This window comes from Xiphophorus maculatus, chromosome 23 (genome assembly GCF_002775205.1).
Source record: "Xiphophorus maculatus strain JP 163 A chromosome 23, X_maculatus-5.0-male, whole genome shotgun sequence".
NCBI classification, from domain to species: domain Eukaryota; kingdom Metazoa; phylum Chordata; class Actinopteri; order Cyprinodontiformes; family Poeciliidae; genus Xiphophorus; species Xiphophorus maculatus.
Genome location: NC_036465.1, coordinates 15,910,576 through 15,928,467, shown reverse-complemented (window position 1 = coordinate 15,928,467; position 17,892 = coordinate 15,910,576). Strand labels below are relative to the sequence as shown.

The window sequence follows — 17,892 nt, the reverse complement described above, 5'->3', positions numbered from 1 at the left end:
GGCTGTTTAACATTTTGATGACAGAGCTGTATGCTAACAAAGTCACAGCAAAAGGATGTTCATATTCCTTGGTTTTTGCAGACTTTCATACAAAAACAAGTTAATGTGTTTGTCACTGCAAGCATTTACATTTATTTTCACATTTACCTACCTTTAAAATTATACAATTTTAACGTAATTTTAATTGCTTAATATTTTAATATTCGTTCTTTCCACACTTATTGTGTCAGCCTTTAAAATCAAGAATAAGACAATTATTTTTGCGTGGCTCCAACGTGTTCATGATCTATTTTAGGCAAGATGCCAGGTTTAGTTCAATAAATATTCTATTTAACCATCTGGGTGTGTTGTCAAGTTAAAAAAAAAAACAGGTAAATTAAAAGCATTTCAGCACAAAATTGAGGATGAGCATTTTTTAAGTTGCGCCTGAACGTCGTGGTAGGGTAATTACGGTAGTGGGCAGGCATCATAAATAGTGCTGAGGGAGCCCAGGAGGAAAACAGTGTCAGCAGCAGCAGGAGACAAACGGAGAGGGCTGAAGTTGGGATTGCGCTTCCTTTTGTCACCGCTTCCCATGACTTACTTCCCCAGTGCAACCTGTAAAATCACACTGTGTGTTTTAATTTTACGTCTGCTAAGTTAAAACTTGGGCATCGTCTGCAGAAGGTGCGTATGAAGAGCTAAATTAGCCTTGATGCTAGCACTGGAAACCCTCCTGCGATCCACTTAAACACTCTGACATGTTGGAGAGTTTACTAACAAGCGAAATTGACGAAGATCTTTCGTTTGGTGTCAATTAAACTGATATATCACCGTGGTTGCGTTTAAAAGGGCTGAATGGAGGGGCTATAGTGTAATTAAATTGTTACAGGTGGGGTAAGTATACATATATACTGAGTCCTTTGAGATTGAACAGTTGGTTAAAATATAGCAGCAGCTAGCTAACTTAAAGTAACGGCTACCGAGGTGATTTCCTACGTCTTTAATCGAGTAGGTGTGCTCAACTTCCAGGATCCAGTTTGTAAATCTTTGTTAACGCAGTCATCAGTTAATTAATGCTGAGTGTTGATCACGTCCACAGCTCTCCGAGTCAAGATGATGGAGGAGTCGGTGAGCGCCTTTGAGACGCATCTGACGGCCGTCATGGACACCCTGATCCGCGCCTCGGTGTGCGAGATCAGCAAGCTCTTCCAGGAGACCGTGAACGACTACCTGGTGGAGCTGTCCCTCAACAGGAAGGAGAACGAGGCTCTCAAGCTGCGGCTCAAGCTCACCGAGAGCAAGCTGAGGACGGAGCGCAAGTACGGGATGGGCTGGGCGGCCAGCCGCCGCAACGCCGGCCTGAACGCAGGCGAGGAGGTCGGAGGGCGGCAGAAGCGGAAAGTTGACGTTGCCCGTAAGTGTTTTGATGTAGAGTGGTTGAAGACTTTACCACAGCCTTTCAGTGACTCGCATGTCTGTCATTTCCATCAAAGATGTATCTGCGTTTGTGTGTCTAAAGTGAAGAAAGCTTTAATCTTGCTGTGCAGACACTGACACTCTTGTTTTGTTGGAAACCATCTGGCAAGAGCTGATCTCTCTCCCTTCCTCCTCCGCCTCCTCTTCATGATCTTTCCCTCCATCCTTCGCCTCCCCCTCTCCTCTCCTCTCCTCTGCATTCTGGCCCTCCCACTCCTCTTTCCTTCTGCTCCCTCCCTTCCTGCCTTGCTCCTCTCCTTCTGTCTCCCCCTCCCCTTCCTGCTCCTCCTTCTGCTCTCCTCCCCCCATTTCCTCCTCCTGCTCTGTTTCTTTCCTTGATCACGTTGCACACACACGCACACACACACATATATATACTCCCCCGCCTCCTTTCCTCTCCTGCTTCTCTCTCTATCGCCCTCCATAATTACACACTCAACTTCTCTTCTCTTTTTTTCCACTTTTCATCTTCTCCTTCAACATGTCACCCCGTTTCTCCTCCTTCTCAACAACTCCGCTTCGTCCTCTTCTCTGTCATTTCTGTCACATGTTTTTTTTCCCTGCTCCTTCCCACTCTCCTGTGTGTCCTTCTATGCCCCCTCTCCTCATTTGTTCATCATGCTTACTCCTCCCCCTGGTTGATTTCTTCTCTCCTTCACCCCAACCTCTATTTGACTCCTTTCGCCATCTTCCTCCTCCACGTCTCCCGTCTCTTTCCCCTCGTCTCTCCTTCATCCTTCATTCTTTGCCTCCCAATCATTTCCTCCCACTCGTCTCTCTCCCCCTCATATTTCATCTTCTGTCTCCCTGTGCCCTCTGTCTCCACACCTTCCTCTGCTGCCCTCCCCTCACTGCAGGAGGCAAACTGAAAAAGGTCCCAGCAGCGGTCCACAGCAAAGGATGGCCTGGAGGTGTGTGGGAGGAAGGAGGAGGAGGAGGAGGTGGTGACGGGGGAGGAGGAGCTGGAGGGGCTTTAGGCTTAGTAACGGGAGCAGGAGGAAGAGGGGGAAAGGAGGCCAGGGAGGCGTACCTCGTCCAGTTCCCCCGGGATGAGGAAGACGAGGGAGAGATGGAGGATGACGAGGACGGGGAGGGCAGCCTCAGCGGCGAGGGGGAGGAGAACGCCAACATCAAAGAGGAGGTGAGGGAGATGGGCTTTCTCGGCGGAGGAGTAGGAGGAGAAAGTGGCACAGCATCACCGTGTTGCTCGGCAGCTTCATGTAGACCGAGTAGGAATGTAGACGGCGAGATAATGAGGAGAGGTGATGAGAGGTTCGCTTGCATTTCTCCACCAACAAATCACAGCAGAGATGTTGGCGATAAAGAGAACGCTGCTGGTTTGATTTTTTTTTAAGCTGCTAGACTTCCCTCTTGAGTGGAAATCTTCAACTCTCGAGTACAGCAAAGCTTTTATAATAATTCTGGCTGCAGCATGAAGCTGTTTCCTATGCAAACACATAACCAAGTGGTACGTTTTCATCTCAGCTTAGTCTGAGATAAAATACACCAAAGAGATAAAAATCGGTCTTATAATCACGAACTAGCAGCTGATGTATGAAGAAGTTAGCATGGAATAAAGATGACATAATTACAAACATTTTAAGTAATGTATTTCCATTGCCTTATGTCACGTCACGACTACAAGCTTTTATATGATCCAGGAAGTAAACTACTCTGTTGCACCTAAATAAAATCCAGTGGAACTGATTGCCTTTAGAGTTCATCCGCATGAAATAATTGTCATTGCCATGCTAAGATCTGAAAATTAATATAAAGAGATGCTCTCATCCAGTCTGACTGCATGAGACAATTTACAAGAAAAATGATCAAAGAGTGCAAAACTGGGAGATATAAACACCAAGACTGTGTTGTAGTGCAATTACAGCAACAGGTGGATCTATAAAACACTGACACAAGGTGGTTGAATAAAAATCCATGCCACACTTTTCAGACTTAAAAAATATATATATATATTTTTTATCCTCCTCTTTTCAGAAAGCCTGTATGTATAAAAGTGATGCTTCTCCTCCTCTTAAATTTAGCAGCCATTTTATACTTGAATAATGAATTTATCATTGTGGAGCAACTGTGTATTTCCACTTACGGCCATTTAAAAGCTAACTGCATCACTATACCAATGCCAGAAGTAAATGCTTATTGTGACGCTTAGACTATTTCTTCTCTTCGCAGGGATTCACTTTTCTTGTTTTCTTTTTTAAATTATATGAAGCGTTGTTGTTGCTCCCCAGAAACCATCCACTTTTCATTTTTGGCATTTATTTCACTCATTCATTTCACAGACTGTATGACATGAGTTTAGGGTTTGCTGTTATTTAGGTGAATTAATTCTTCCAGTTTGTGCGTTCTGTCTCTTTCAAACCTCTGACGATAAATTATGCGCTGAAGCAAATTTAACTAACCGGCAGCCATAGCTTGGCTTTCATCTGACCATTAAGAACAAGAATCGTAGCATATATTGTCTGTTAGTAGCAAACCCATTTGTCTGTCTTGATTAATTGTCTTATATTGAAAATGTTTAAAAGACTGAACTGAAGTTAAAAAAAAAGACAGAAATGAGATCTTCCATTTTGGTTTAGTTCCAAACAGCAGCATCATATTTGATATTTGAACATTGTGAATGTTAAATGTGAACAATTTGGTCTGATTTAGAAACTCTCTCTCCATGACTCAGCTGTTTGCTCTCTGACTCTACAGTTTTCGCAAACAGAGGGCTATCAGCCTGCTTCTCTGAGGCTCATAAAGGAGGCGTTGAAGATGAATCCGCCCAACCAGAACCTCCTCACTGGCTCCAAACCCCAGAGTGAAGGTAATGAGCCCGGGACGCTCAGACTGAGGCAGGGCAAGTTAGAAAATCTCAAAATAAAAGTGAAAGTCATTCCTCATACAAATGCTGTTCTCCCTCTCTCTATGTCTATCCTGCAGACCTTTCAGATTGCCCCTCCGCTCTTCATCAGAAAGTAGAGGAAGAGGAGAACTGGGCACTGAAACGTTCCGAACCAGCAGACGGGGGCATGACGATGGACGAGCTTCGAGGCCTGGAGTCTGCACTGAGAGCTGAGAGAGGCCGCGAGCAGGCGTCCAGGACGGCGTCGCAGCATGATGCAGAGGTGGTGCAAGGGAGCGAGAGGAGCCTGGCGCCGAAGTACATCGGACTGGACGGGCTGGAGCAGGAGGGCGAGCTGGATCTTCCGCCTCCTGCTCTGCAGAGGGAAGAAGCCGGCGTGAAGGATGCTGCAAGGGCTGGAGGCGTTGATGGAACGGAGCTGAAGCTAGGCTGGTCGAAGAAGCTGAGAGAAGTCGACTGTGCTGCTATAACGCCTGCAGAGGGCGCTGTGGAGCAGGCAGAGCCAGAGCAGCTGCCCCATCCGTCTGCTCCTGGAAGCGTGGAGGAGAGCGGAGAGGAGGAGGGCGGAGGAGATCTGCTGCACTTCTGTCCACAGTGTGGAGGAGGCTTCACTTCAGAGGCGGAACTAGATGAGCACCCCTGTCCACTAGGTGGCGCCCACTTGCAGGGCAGCGGGGAAGAGGTGGGCCTCTTCCCCTGTGCCCACTGTGGCAACACCTTCAGCCACGCCTGGGCCCTCAAGAACCATGAGTGCGCCTGCGCCGCCGAGCGGCCGCACTGCTGCGAGATCTGCGGGAAACGCTTCACACACTCGCGCTCCCTGGAACGCCACCACCTGGTGCACACGGGCGAGAGACCGCACCGCTGCCCGCAGTGTGGGCGCTGCTTCAGTCGCCTTGGCAACCTGGAGCGGCACCAACGGATCCACACGGGGGAACGTCCGTACGGCTGCGAGGCCTGCGGGAAACGCTTCAGCCGCGTGGAGTATTTAAAGAGACACCAGCTGATACACAGCAGTGAGAAGACACCGCTGCAGTGCTCCAACTGTGGGAGGAGCTTCATTGATATCGAGCAGCTGAAGAACCATCAGTGCTTCTAGAAACGCCTCATGAAGAACAGAGAAACTCTGGAGAAAGTTGAAGTTTACGACGGAGTATCGGGGTCATTTTAAGGGGGAAAAAAATGTATTATGAGAATAAAGTCGAATCAAATAATGTGAGGATAAAGTCATAATATTATGAGATATTTTGAGAATTACGCCATAACAATATTAGAATAAAGTTGGAATGTTATGATTTTATTCTCGTATTAATTCCACTTGTACGACTTTATTCTCGTAATACTGTGACTTTATTCTCACAATATTATGACTTTATTTTTGTAATATTCACATTTTCTTAGTGTGCCCCTAGTACTCCATCGTAGAAGTTAGCTGATGAATGTGACGATGATCATCTTTGAGGTTAAAAGTGCACATGTGGGTGATTTTTGCTGGCAAGAAATCAACACTAAAACTCGTTTTATTGCAGGAAAAATAAAGCCTCTGCCATTTTCTGTGGAAACGTGTAAAACCTGAACTTATTTATGAGCAAGACTACATTGTGAATTTTTATTATTTTTTAGCAATAATTCAGTTGTACTAAAGCCCCGTTCTCTTCCTGCCAATACAACTGACAGTTTTGTAAGCTTTGTATTTTGTATCTTTGTGTTTTGCTCTCTGTTACAAAATTAAACATTTCGATTCATCCTAAACCATCGCACACCTTCCTTTATTTTAAGGTTCGTAATGAGAGGATGAGAACCTGTAGAGGGCGCTGCATAACCGGTAGAGTGAAGCTGAACTAGGTGAGATGAACACGTTTGTCCATTAGGTGGCGCTACTTTGTCTTTTTCTACGGCTCTCTGCGGCAACATTTTTAGTCGAGGGTGTGCAGGGTGTCCTGGATGATCAACCAAAATAAGTGGTTTTCCTCCTTTTATCTATTAAATTATTCTGCACTCTATTATCACCACTTTAATTCCCTTTTATATTGTTTATGTGAATTGCGTGACATAAAAATTAAAGAACCCAATTTTGTTTTATTTAAAAAAGTAAAACGATAACTAACCCAAAATGTCAACAAACCTGAAATGAGTGTAAGTATCTATGCTCAATTGCTGCACAACTAAAAAAACACATTTTCCTGTATCACTTGTTTATTTTCATCTGTTTAGGTGAGAATTATCAAACATTCCAATAAACACTTCTGACATTGAAAAAAATATTAGTGATCAAATATAGCCACTCTTCTTTTCAGTAGAGTGATAAGATCAGTTTCTTGGTCTGTTCATTATCAAAGTTGTTGCAACAACAACCGCAGCTTGCACTCTGTTCAGAGAGATGGTCTGTTTTCCTTCACGAGAAACACGAATAAACATTTTATGTTTTATTCTTTTAAGTTCTAAGACATACATTAAAGAATTTCAGATGTGTCTACAGGTAAATACTTAGGTTGACATGACATAAAAAAATTGTTGAAAACTGTTATTGATGTTTTAAAAGAAAACATCCATCTACAGGCAAGAGGTCTGGTACACCCTAAACAAGACTGATAAGTGGGAAAAACTGGAGACCAGGATACAAATAAAAGAACAAACACAGCTTTATTGAAACATAAAACACCTCAGCTGAGGCAGAGAGATTGCATCCAGTTAGACTGTCAGACAAACTCTGAACTAGACATCGTGATCGCCTATCTTTGTACACCCCTTCACATATCAGAGGACGTTAACACATACCCAAGGGGCTTTGAAGATTAGCACATGTACAAAGATGGAATGGAACAAACACAGTCAGAGAGAACCAATTCACAGCGTGGATCTATAATTAACCCTTTGGAGTCTTGGGTCTAAATGGCCGTTTTGGTCTAATTTTGAATATACCCTTATATTTTCACCATAAAAACTATTTACCTTACCTTGTTTGGTATCATTATTTTCAGAACATCCTAAACTTTGTGATTTTACAGTGTTTGTTTCATTTTGACAAAATTTATTATCACATTGGAGCAAAAAAACACACACAGAAACATGACCTCATGCCCGCCACAGGGCGGGCGTCGACCTTAATTAAGAACAGCTACATCCTCGTTTCTGTTTACCTGCTCACAATGTTCCAGTAAACGAGTACAGGAAAGATGGGGGCTGTTTTCCTGTCAAGGTGTGATAATTATTTATTCTTTGTCTGCTGTCGGGCCATCTCTCAGCTTCTTCTCTTTTTTTCTTTGTAATCCTTGCATCAGTGTCAGATGATTTCTTCAGAGCATGGAGATAAAATCATGAAATCATAACCCACTAGTTTCGTATCCGTAGCTTTATGTGTAGCTTTGCAAGTAGCTTTGCACAAAATGTATTTTTAAAAATCCATAGTGCTGACAGATGGTATAACAGGATTATAAGTGAAATGAACTGAAAATGGAAGCTAAGATGCATGAAGATTAATATTAATATATTATATTAATATTGTAATTATTTTATGCATGACTGATTTTTGTTTTCATCAGCTGAAATAAAGACTCCAGTTTATGCCAAGAAATGCTTTATTAAAAGTTTGTGGAAAGAGTACATTGAAAAATCATCATCATTTTCCATCAGTAAAATGCTCCACATATAACTTTTGTTCTGGGATAACTTGAGCTTTTTACATGTTACTTAGCTCCACAGTGCCCATGAAACAGAGTTATGTTCATGTTTAGTTTCTTTTTCAGGATCGTCTCCAGTTCCTCTAAGGGCATCTCCTTAACATCATAGCCTGATTTTTTGGGATCTTTCTTCACCACATCATTTCCACTGTTGGGATCGTTTCTTCCCACAGCAGCATAAGTGGGGAAGTATTTTCCCTGATCCTTTCCCACATTATTGTCGTTGCAGCAGTAAGCAGACCATATGTACTCAGGAATGTACACCCTATCTTTGATTTTGTGCTTTCCTGACTGATAAGGGATGATGCCGGTAACTACATACAATTTATCTTTGCAGACATTTTTAAATCTGGCCAACATCTTCTGTTCAAAGTTGTTCCAGTCACGGCCATTGGAGGTAGCTGTTTGAGGAACGATGTTTGTCAGGGTAAAAGTGGCCGTCCGATCGTCCTTTGTCGCTTGGTGGCTGCTTGGGTTGAGATGGCCTCTGGTATAGCCGGAGTGTTTGTAGTCATCATCCACGGCCTGGCTCTCCTTCACATTTTGGTCTGGGTTTTTGATGTACGTCATACTTTTGTCACCTTTGCTGTTTGCCAACTAAAATATACAGAAAGAAAGACGAAAAGAAACCGAGAAAAAAGATGGAAAGATAAATAAAAAATAAACACAGGTCATTTAAAAACGATAAGCAAAATTCATTTAGTCATTGCTACACTGTTTATCACTGAATGAGCAAAAACGACCAAATGTTAGTGGAATAAAAACATTAATAGCTGCATGAGGCTTTTTCTAGTATAACAGATTATTTTTATTCCCAACTACTCCCTGGGAATGAAAACCAATTTGGACATCAGGTCTTACCTGAGGCTCAATCATCCAATTAGGATGAGGTCTCTTCCCATCTGGACTGTGGAGTTTATAGGCAGAGTACAGCGGTGTCCGATACTTTGAGTTATACAGGGTGGCAAAGCGGTAGGCATTATGGTACAACTGGCAGATATGCCGATACTCTGGTCCAGTGATACCTTTGGGTGGTTCGTTTCTGTAGAAGAACTGAAGGCAATTGTTAAAGTTTACAGCAACCTCGCCATAAACCAGGCCAGAAAAGCAGGTTAGGAGAAGAAACAGAGCTCCGTTTGACACCATCTCTCTTTCAGTCCTTTGGAGCAAGATAGCAGAGTTACACTTCATGTGAAGGACAAGAAAAATATGTGAAAGATTTGGAGATCTTGGTTAAATACTACCTGAAAATCATAGAGGAAGTGGCTTGTGGCTTGATAATGCTGTTATCAAGCTACTTAGCAGTTTCACTTTAAAAATAGCGGTTGCAACACTTTACATAATGTTTACGGGAATGGAAATGTATTAATGTGTTATTCAGTCACATTTTTTTCTAAATTGTATCAAGGCTTCTTCAACACGAGTAAAGCAGCAACACATGTTGAACTATACAAAAGAGTATGAGTAATTAGCAAACTTCAGAAGAAGTATTGATTTGACAAATCGTAGTCCACACACGCACGCCCCCCCCCCACCCACACATACACACACGCACACACACACGCACGCACACACACACACACACACACACACACACACACACACCCACACGCACACACACACACACACACACACACACACAATCTGCCTCATGGACAAGAAGGACAACAAAGGAGTTGTGGAGCTCCATCTTCTCCATCAGTTAAAGGTAAAACTCTTAAATGTGATCAATTCTCCAACAATCAGTTGTTACAGCAAAACATTTACTGATTGTTTACAATTACTGATGATTACTACATGTTGAGATTAAAGTTTTTCTTTTGACTCAGTCAGTTGGTGGACTAGTTGATGTTTCTAGGTTGAAAACAGCTTATTCTGGCGGACCTTAAACCTCCATTTTGTGGAGGTGGAGGCGACACAGCAGCATCCTCTCTGAGAGATGCACTGAGACTCATTATGAGGTTTATACTCTGCCTTTTTTGATGGTAACAGGTATAAAGTATAAGTTTATACAGCACAGAGGCTATTGGGTAATTTTTTGTTCAACACAGTAGCATGGAAGCTTCCTTCTTTTGTAGTTCGTGTCTGCTTTCAGAGATCGTCTTAAATACCACAGTGGAGATACGGGCCACTCCAGATAGCAGAAAAATCATGACATGTGTGAGAACATGCAAATACAAATTGCTCTCAAGCTGGAAATATTAAAATGAGGTCTAACCATGTTTTTTTTTTTTTTTTGCCTGTCAGCAAAACGAGAAGTTAGATAAGCTTAGACGGTGGCGCAATTGGTAGCACTGTTGCCTTGCAGCAAGAAGGTCTTGGGTTGAATTTTGCATGGAGTTTGCATGTTCTCCTTGTGCATCCATGGGTTCTCTCTGGGTACTCCGGCTTCTTCCTGTGTGCATGGTTGTTTTCTCCTGTCTGTCTCTGTGTTGCCCTGCGATGGACTGGCGACCTATGCAGGGTGTACCTCACCTGTTGCCCATTTACAGCTGGAAATAGGTACCAGCTTCCCTCCAGACCCCAATGGATTAAGCATGTAAGAAATGAATGAATGAATAAGACTTAAAACTCATTATATTCAATAGGTTTTGGGCCTTCGGTCTTAGATTACAATCTGAAGTTAGGATATGACTTCAAGCTTTTGAAGTAATTGTTACACTTGTTTAATTGTGCAATTAAAAACGTTATATCACTTCTGTGTTTTCCATCTGAAATCAGATTTGAAAAATTGCACAATTAAATTTTTTTAATTTATTTGAAGATATTGACTTCTGATCTGAAGTCAATATCTATTACTTCAGAAATATCTATTATATTCTGAAGTAAATATCTATTACTTCAGATCAGAACCATAACGGTTTATATTTTTCTTCCGCTGCATGTCCAAACAGCAGAGTTTTGTCATTTTAACTGTTAACTCATGTTTATGTTAAATGTGAACAAAGTGCCGATCTCTGCTTAGTTCTTCAGTCAATAACAGTAATTTTCAACATTTGGTCATTTTAAATGCAATTAAATTAAGTTTATTTATATAGGAACAATTCACAACAAGATTTATCTTGAGGCAATTTTCATAAATAAAAGTAAGTTTAGTTCAATCATACTGACAGTTCACAGCCAAATGAATATATTCCAAATTGATCACATAGTGGAAAAATCCAGTCAACTTTAATTGGACCGATACATGGAGCATCCGGTCTGGTGCCTGTCTTGTCATAAAGAAGTCAACATAAAGTGGTGCAAGGCAATTCAAGTTTATTGATGTTGCACTTTTATTTAATGAAACATTGTTTTAAAACAGAGAATAATTTATTGAAGAAAAAAAAAAACAACATAAAACATGAAGTCCAGATGACATAAACTTCACTTTTTGCCAAGTCTATTGTTATAATAAATAGCCTGAAAGGTTTATGGTTATTCCTCTACTATTTATTTTAACGTAACGTAAATAAATAACAAATTTATTTTGACTACAATTACAACATTTTCAAAATTATTTTCTTCAAAGACGGGGTTTGTTGGAAAAACGCTGGATTTATGAAATGCATTATTAAAAAATGTTTACAAAGTGGCATGAATGATCTCAACAGCAAGTAATAAAACCCTTATATAGAGGATTTTATATAAGTGTTTTGACAGTTCCCATCAAACAGGGTGACAGAAACATTCAGCCTCCGGGACAGGATGCCCTCCAAAGTCTCCAAGGTCATCTGCTTCACATCATAGCCTCGTAGAGAAGGCTTCACTTTATTATTAACAGGCACAATCTCCTGTCCGCTGCTGGGATCATTTCTTCCCACTGCAGCATATGAAGGAAAGAGCTGCTTCATCCCCTTGAGGAGGTTCGTTTTGAATACGGGGCAGCAGTAAGCAGACCACATGTACTCAGGAACAGAAACTCTGTTATTGACCCAGTGCGTCTCTGATTCGTAAGGCATGACACCAGTGATTACGTACATTGGCCCGATGCAGAATTTTTTGTACCTCTCCAACACCTCGTTCTCCAGCATGTTCCATGTGCCAGAGTTGGAGCCGATCTGCTGAGGCACTATGTTTGTCAGAGTAAAAGTGGACTCTCTGTCTTCCATCGTCCTCTGGTGCAAACTGGGACAGAGGTGACCTCTGGAGAAGCCGGAGTTCCTGTAGTCTTGGTGGACCGCTTGGCTTTCAATCACATTCTGATCAACGATTTCACTAAAATGTCTCATTTCAGGACAGGCACGGGAAAACGCCAACTGAAAAAAGAACACCAATGATTTAATGATTAATTCAATTAATTATTTGATTCATTTTACAAACTACATGTTTTGTAGTTTGTAACACTGTCCATACACCCTACCCTGCCCAGGCTGGATTCCTGACCCCTGTGAACCTCCCATTCCTGACCGACCAGTGTGACCACAACCTGTGGAGCCCCTTCTACACCACCATTTCTGTAATAAAACGATTGGTGAACCGAACACTTGTTTTGGCTGCATTTTGAGTTCTGGCTGATTTTGCTTTAAAGTTACATCATTACAAAATAACTGATTCAAGTAAAATAAAAACTAATTTCCAAAACTACTACCTTCAGTAAATAATGTGTTAGAACAGTGCAAAGTAGTTCTTGTGACAAAATCTACTACTTGGTCTCCAAATGACACAAAAGGTTTAACAGATACAAAATAATATCAAAACAACAAAGTGTGCTGTAAAACCAAAAGTTTTAACATTTCAGCTAATTTCATTTGTTCATCCTTGAAGTAACTCAAGATCAGTAGAGTACCCACAAGTCAAAGTAGCATTGCTTCATAATGATGTTAGTCTTAAAAATATAAAATACTAATAGTTTTTCAAACTGTTACCTGTATAAGTCTGAGTAAGTTCTGCTAGTTAAGAACTCAGTTACCTTTCTTATGATTTAAATCTTAGACTTAGACTTAGACTGACTTTATTATCATTTTGCATGCACAGGGTGTATACAGAACGAAATTTCGTTGCATACGGCTCAGAACAATGTTTTGAGGTTCCACAACATTTATAAACAGCAGCATTCATAATATTTTACTGAATATTTTTTAAGAATAAAGGACTGCTTCTTTAAAGTACAGTCTTACTTATTTTACCTACCTGTGGTTCATACATCCAACCGCTTTTCGGCCGCCTCCCGTCCGCAGGACTCAGTTTGTAGGCAGAGAACAAAGGAGCCCGATGCTGACGGCGATACAGGCTGGCAAAGCGATATCTGTCCTTGTAGCGCTGGCATATTGGCTGATACTCTGCTTTCTTAAGACCCCTTGGAGGAGTTCTGTTGTAGAAGAAGTCAAGGCACTGACAGAAGTTGTTGCTGACCTCTCCGACAGTCAGACCACCAAACCAGGGCAGGAGGAAGAGCAGGGCTGCTGTGCAGGACGTCAGGGAGTTCCTCTGAGACATTCTGTGGAACAAACAGGTCAAATGAGATGAATCTGTTGAAGAGAGATGGAAGATCTGCTGATACGTTTCCTCTTCAAAAGCTTTAAATTAATGTTTCTCTCAGACAGGGGCTATATATAGAGCTGAAACCTCGATGATTACATTTTGAACAACCCCTATTTTGACCTATCTCATTTCAAAACCGACTGTCGAAGGAGCAGAAATCGCTGATTAGTCATTTATAGAAAATAGATGGCTTCTCAAGAAATAGTTTTGTCTAGTCAAGAGTGTGTGAAGAAACACAATGCTGTGTTGTTTAATCATGAGAACATGATTAAACAAAAATGTGGTTATAACCAGAGGAACTGACAGCTCAGTTTCTGTTTTTATATTAACAGCTGAAAAGCTGTTTTCACAGAGGTGAAAAGACAGAAGACGTTGCTGTCTTGTTTTAGTCTATTTCATCTGAAGGTTTTAATGGCATGAATATTCAAAGCTAACTTTGAACAATTAGAGAAATGAAATATGTATGATGAGTTTTTTAAGACCTTGCTGGGACATTCTTTAATCCTAAACATTTTCTTCAGGTGACAGAAGGCTGACTTTGTAGTTGCTTTATGTGTCTTTGAGGGTCCAGGTCTGAGTCCATCACTGCACCCAGATTTTGGGCCTGATCTCTAGTTTCCAGCTGTAATAACCGAAACTGTGTATTGACCCCACATGGTTTCTCTTAAGATAATAACTTCAGTTTTGTTTCTGATCAGCTGGAGAAATTATGTCACATACAGGCATTGATTTCTTCTACGCATTTGTTCAATGCTTGGATGGGTTCAAAGTCACCTGGTGACATCGTAATGTAGAGCTGAATATCATCTGCATAGTTGTGGTAGCTAATATCTTATTACATGTTAAACTCTGAACTAGCATGTACATATTAAATAGTAGTGGTCCCAGTATTGAACAGTGGGTTACCCCATGTGATTTTTTCCTCAACTCCAGTGAGAAGTTTCCTATTGATACGAAGAAGTACTTGTTCATAAGATTTGAACCAGTCAAGTTCTGTACCAGAGTCTGACCCAGCTCCCCGTTTCTTCACCAAGAGACACCAATAAAGTGGATAGTGAATATGTGATATTGTGCTATTTAATTAAAGCATAAATAGAGGTTGGATGATACAAGCATTTCTTATCAGCCCTTGATAATTATTGATTAGATTTTTGTTTTGTTAGATTTTGTTGTTGAAGTAGCTGAAATATTACCAAACTGGGGATTTGTCCTTTCCTGTTTCCCATTGAGCTGTTGCTGCCATCCTTGGAAATTTGGGTAATAAACAATAAATTTTCGAATTATGTGCTCCTCTTTCCTTCCCAGAAGTAAAAATAGATGCAAGTTAATTTTCTTATGTGAGATTAAAAAAAAATTTACTCAATATATAATCACTGCTTGTGTTTTTAATTTTCCTCTCTGTGAGGAAAATTAAAAGATCACATATTAAACATGATTAACTTAGATGAAAAAGATAATAATCTTATATTTTCTTTTGGTCCTGTGGGGCCAAAAAAAAAAAACTATTTACTGCAGAAGTATGAAGCAATCTTCTCTGTACAGTAGCTTACACAAGCTGCGGGGGTGCTTTGACTTTGTCAGCAGTAGCAGCACTGCTTCAGCGTATCACACCTTTACAGGAATTGCAGAATTTCTTATCAGTATGCAACGTTTCATGATGCATCATGACACATCATGACACAATGACACAATTCAGTTGGTCAGTTGTTTTGGTTTCTCTTTTGGTATTTCACACATTTGTGTTTTATTATAATCCATATTTCACAGAAACTACGACAGACCAGTCAACTACGAGAAGTTTGTAATTACAGCTTTCAAACAACAGTTGATCTTTGACATTATATTTTTTCATTTATAAAGAAACTCAATGTTTCTGTTTCCAAGATTGCAAACATTGAGACGTGTTAATTATCAAACCTTATCAAACACGCTGTTTTGAAGCCAAAAAACCCTCAGAAACATACAGGGCTAACCCGGAGAATTGACTCATTTAAAGTTAAAACTCAGTTTCACACAAATACAAATTCTAGCATAAATGTTTGGTCTTTGAACTGGACCATTCAACAACTAAGCTATTTTTTATTAGCAGCCCTGTAAATCTTTTTGATAAACATTACATTACCAAGAAAACTTACCTTTATCTTGTTTTTTTCTACCTTATCTTTCTTGTAGGAAAGATAAGGTAGAAAAGAGAGCAATTCAAAATTGATCACACGGTGGAATAACTTCAGTCAACTTTAATTGGACCAGTACAATTAAAGTTGAAAGAGAAAAGAGAGCAATTTCTTTTTTCTCTTTGTCCATAAAAATAATGATTTCTACATACATTATAAAATATATTTTATTGTTTTAAGTATTATTATTGCTGTTTTTGTTAATATAATCACAAAGAAATCACACACACACAAAAAAAATCAGCTCCACTTAGAGGAGCTGAGGAGACACCCTGGCGACTTCGGGGTCCTAACAGCCGCTTAGTTTGCTTTGCCTTGGGCCGGTCCTGTACACTAGCTTCCACTTCAGTGGTCTGTGTGCATTTATTATAAAAATCCACAAGAAACACAAGAAAATGGCTTTTAGATAGATACCACTATAGTGACCGCTATGCATGAAAGGGTTAAGAAAACGTTTTCCCATTGCATCGCAGATGCATCTCTGAATAGAAATTAACTTTTAGTTTCTGCTTTTAAATACTGATATGTAAAACCTACTTTTGGTAGTTTAATTATTTTCATTATACTTTCTATAGTAAAGTTCTGCATTTTCTGCTCATTTTTCACATTTTATGTCAAACTCTGATCTGTTTTACTCGTCTAGTTCAGTTGTTCTGGTTTGTTACTGGGTCGCTCTAGTTTTATATGAATGGAAGAGCTAATTTAAAGATTATTTAAGAGTCTTGAAAGATATATTCAAAAACTTTACCTTTGTAGTCTTACCCAGGTTCAGTATTATTGTTTTATTTGATGCAGCACCAAAACAAAACAAAGTTTGCCAAAGGGTTGCTGCTTGTAGAATGCGTCATCGCCATCTAGTGGTTAATCAGTCGAATTACACTTGACACCATTATTCATAACGGGGTCAAAGGTTGCTGTTCAGCAAGGGTGTTGTGTTGCACTTTGTGTTGCAAGTTGGTGGGGACAAAGAGCAGCAGGGTCATGGGGGCGAGGTTATGGTGCTGATGCTCCAAAAGTCACTGGAAGGTCTTTTCTTTTCTAGTGCTAAGAATAAAGCCAAAACTTACATGTGAATGCCAGACAGTCTTATTCAATAAATTATGATATGATGTGTCTTTAATATAGCAAATAATAAAGACGCAAAACCTTTTTTGGGTCTGGTTGGGGCAGTTGGCGAATAGAGTGACCATCGATATGACTGGATTCTATAAAATGTGGCTTAAAGCTGAGATACTGATGTTTGGATATGTCAAAATATCTCTCTGCTAATAAATCTATAGTTTGGTTTCTGTCAGTTCTAGAAACAAGAGAGAACACAGCAAATTTCTCTTAATAATGGCGCATAATTTAATTTTACTTAATAGGAGCCATGATTTAAAATTTAATCAACTTTGGCTCCTATATGCTTTATGAAATATTTCATCCTATTTGATGATTGCTCTGAATAATCGCTACGTTCTGCGAACAAATGATCCAACTTGTTCAGGGGGAAACATGTAGAAAAACACTTGGTTATATTATATATATATTTTTTTTCTCTCAGTCTGTCAGCTTAACGTCACACGCAGACTCGTTGCCATGGTAACCAGTAAACAACAGCCCCGGAAGCGAAGAGCAAAGATTGCGTTCAAATGCATCAGGAATTAACACCCCCCGACACACACACACAAAAAAACACCCACAAAAACATTTGCCACACAAAAACGGACGATCAAACACCAAACAGAATATTCAGTTTGGTGCAGATTTGTGTTTCTGAATTTCCATTTTGCGATCATTAGGAAGTGATCGCCTGAACACCGGCGGTGGTTGATTAGCCATCTTAAACACCTTCTGATTATCTGTAAAGGAAATGTATGTGAGTCGCCTTATTTTTGAGTTAATTGAACCGAAATACTCCGAAGTGCAAAGCAAGAGTACATGCTAAGTTAAGTTAGCATAACTAGCCTACTCTCCACTTTCTTTATATATATTTTTTAATTAAAGTTTTTTACTGACCTGTGAAATGTGATTCCTTTGCTTGATTGTGACATTTCCCCGACCACCGATATCCCTGAATATTATTCATGTGGCTCATTGCCACGGCACGCACAGTGAGTCACGTGACGTCCAATCCACCAGATCGCTGAGAGGACTTGCCATTTACGTTTTACAACGGAATTTTAAAAATCATTAACTAACTGTTAATGCTTTGAATACAACAAATGCGGTCTTGTCCGAGACCGAGACCATCAATAAATGGTCTCGGCAC

At 40.3% G+C, this 17,892-nt stretch overlaps 3 protein-coding genes across 3 annotated transcripts; 1 reads left to right on the top strand and 2 right to left on the bottom strand.

Annotated features, from left to right (window-relative positions):
* Positions 1-483: 483 nt before the first annotated feature.
* On the top strand, positions 484-6,076 carry LOC111606822 (zinc finger and SCAN domain-containing protein 12-like). Its single transcript, XM_023328126.1, has 5 exons — positions 484-666; positions 1,082-1,396; positions 2,316-2,599; positions 4,174-4,285; positions 4,402-6,076. Exons 2-5 carry the CDS (start codon positions 1,096-1,098, stop codon positions 5,421-5,423), a joined length of 1,719 nt encoding a protein of 572 aa, XP_023183894.1. The 5' UTR covers positions 484-666; positions 1,082-1,095; the 3' UTR covers positions 5,424-6,076.
* A 1,819-nt stretch (positions 6,077-7,895) lies between these two features.
* Positions 7,896-9,192, bottom strand: LOC111606827 (endonuclease domain-containing 1 protein-like). Its single transcript, XM_023328131.1, has 2 exons — positions 8,866-9,192; positions 7,896-8,601 (listed from the first exon to the last, which is right to left on the bottom strand). The coding sequence occupies exons 1-2, from the start codon at positions 9,148-9,150 to the stop codon at positions 8,011-8,013; spliced, it is 876 nt and encodes a 291-aa protein (XP_023183899.1). The 5' UTR covers positions 9,151-9,192; the 3' UTR covers positions 7,896-8,010.
* A 2,195-nt stretch (positions 9,193-11,387) lies between these two features.
* On the bottom strand, positions 11,388-17,673 carry LOC102236863 (endonuclease domain-containing 1 protein-like). The gene is made up of 3 exons (XM_023328130.1): positions 17,640-17,673; positions 13,117-13,423; positions 11,388-12,242 (listed from the first exon to the last, which is right to left on the bottom strand). Exons 2-3 carry the CDS (start codon positions 13,420-13,422, stop codon positions 11,613-11,615), a joined length of 936 nt encoding a protein of 311 aa, XP_023183898.1. The 5' UTR covers position 13,423; positions 17,640-17,673; the 3' UTR covers positions 11,388-11,612.
* Between the last annotated feature and the right edge of the window lie 219 nt (positions 17,674-17,892).

Excerpts from the sequence above, each read along its gene's own strand:
- LOC111606822 (XM_023328126.1), top strand. The coding sequence starts at position 1,096 with ATGATGGAGGAGTCGGTGAGCGCCTTTGAGACGCATCTGACGGCCGTC. Across the intron at positions 1,397-2,315 it reads GCGGAAAGTTGACGTTGCCC|GAGGCAAACTGAAAAAGGTC; the intron begins GTAAGTGTTTTG and ends CCCTCACTGCAG. Across the intron at positions 2,600-4,173 it reads ACGCCAACATCAAAGAGGAG|TTTTCGCAAACAGAGGGCTA; the intron begins GTGAGGGAGATG and ends CTGACTCTACAG.
- LOC111606827 (XM_023328131.1), bottom strand. The coding sequence starts at position 9,150 with ATGGTGTCAAACGGAGCTCTGTTTCTTCTCCTAACCTGCTTTTCTGGC. Across the intron at positions 8,602-8,865 it reads ATTGGATGATTGAGCCTCAG|TTGGCAAACAGCAAAGGTGA; the intron begins GTAAGACCTGAT and ends TGTATATTTTAG.
- LOC102236863 (XM_023328130.1), bottom strand. The coding sequence starts at position 13,422 with ATGTCTCAGAGGAACTCCCTGACGTCCTGCACAGCAGCCCTGCTCTTC. Across the intron at positions 12,243-13,116 it reads GTTGGATGTATGAACCACAG|TTGGCGTTTTCCCGTGCCTG; the intron begins GTAGGTAAAATA and ends TTCTTTTTTCAG.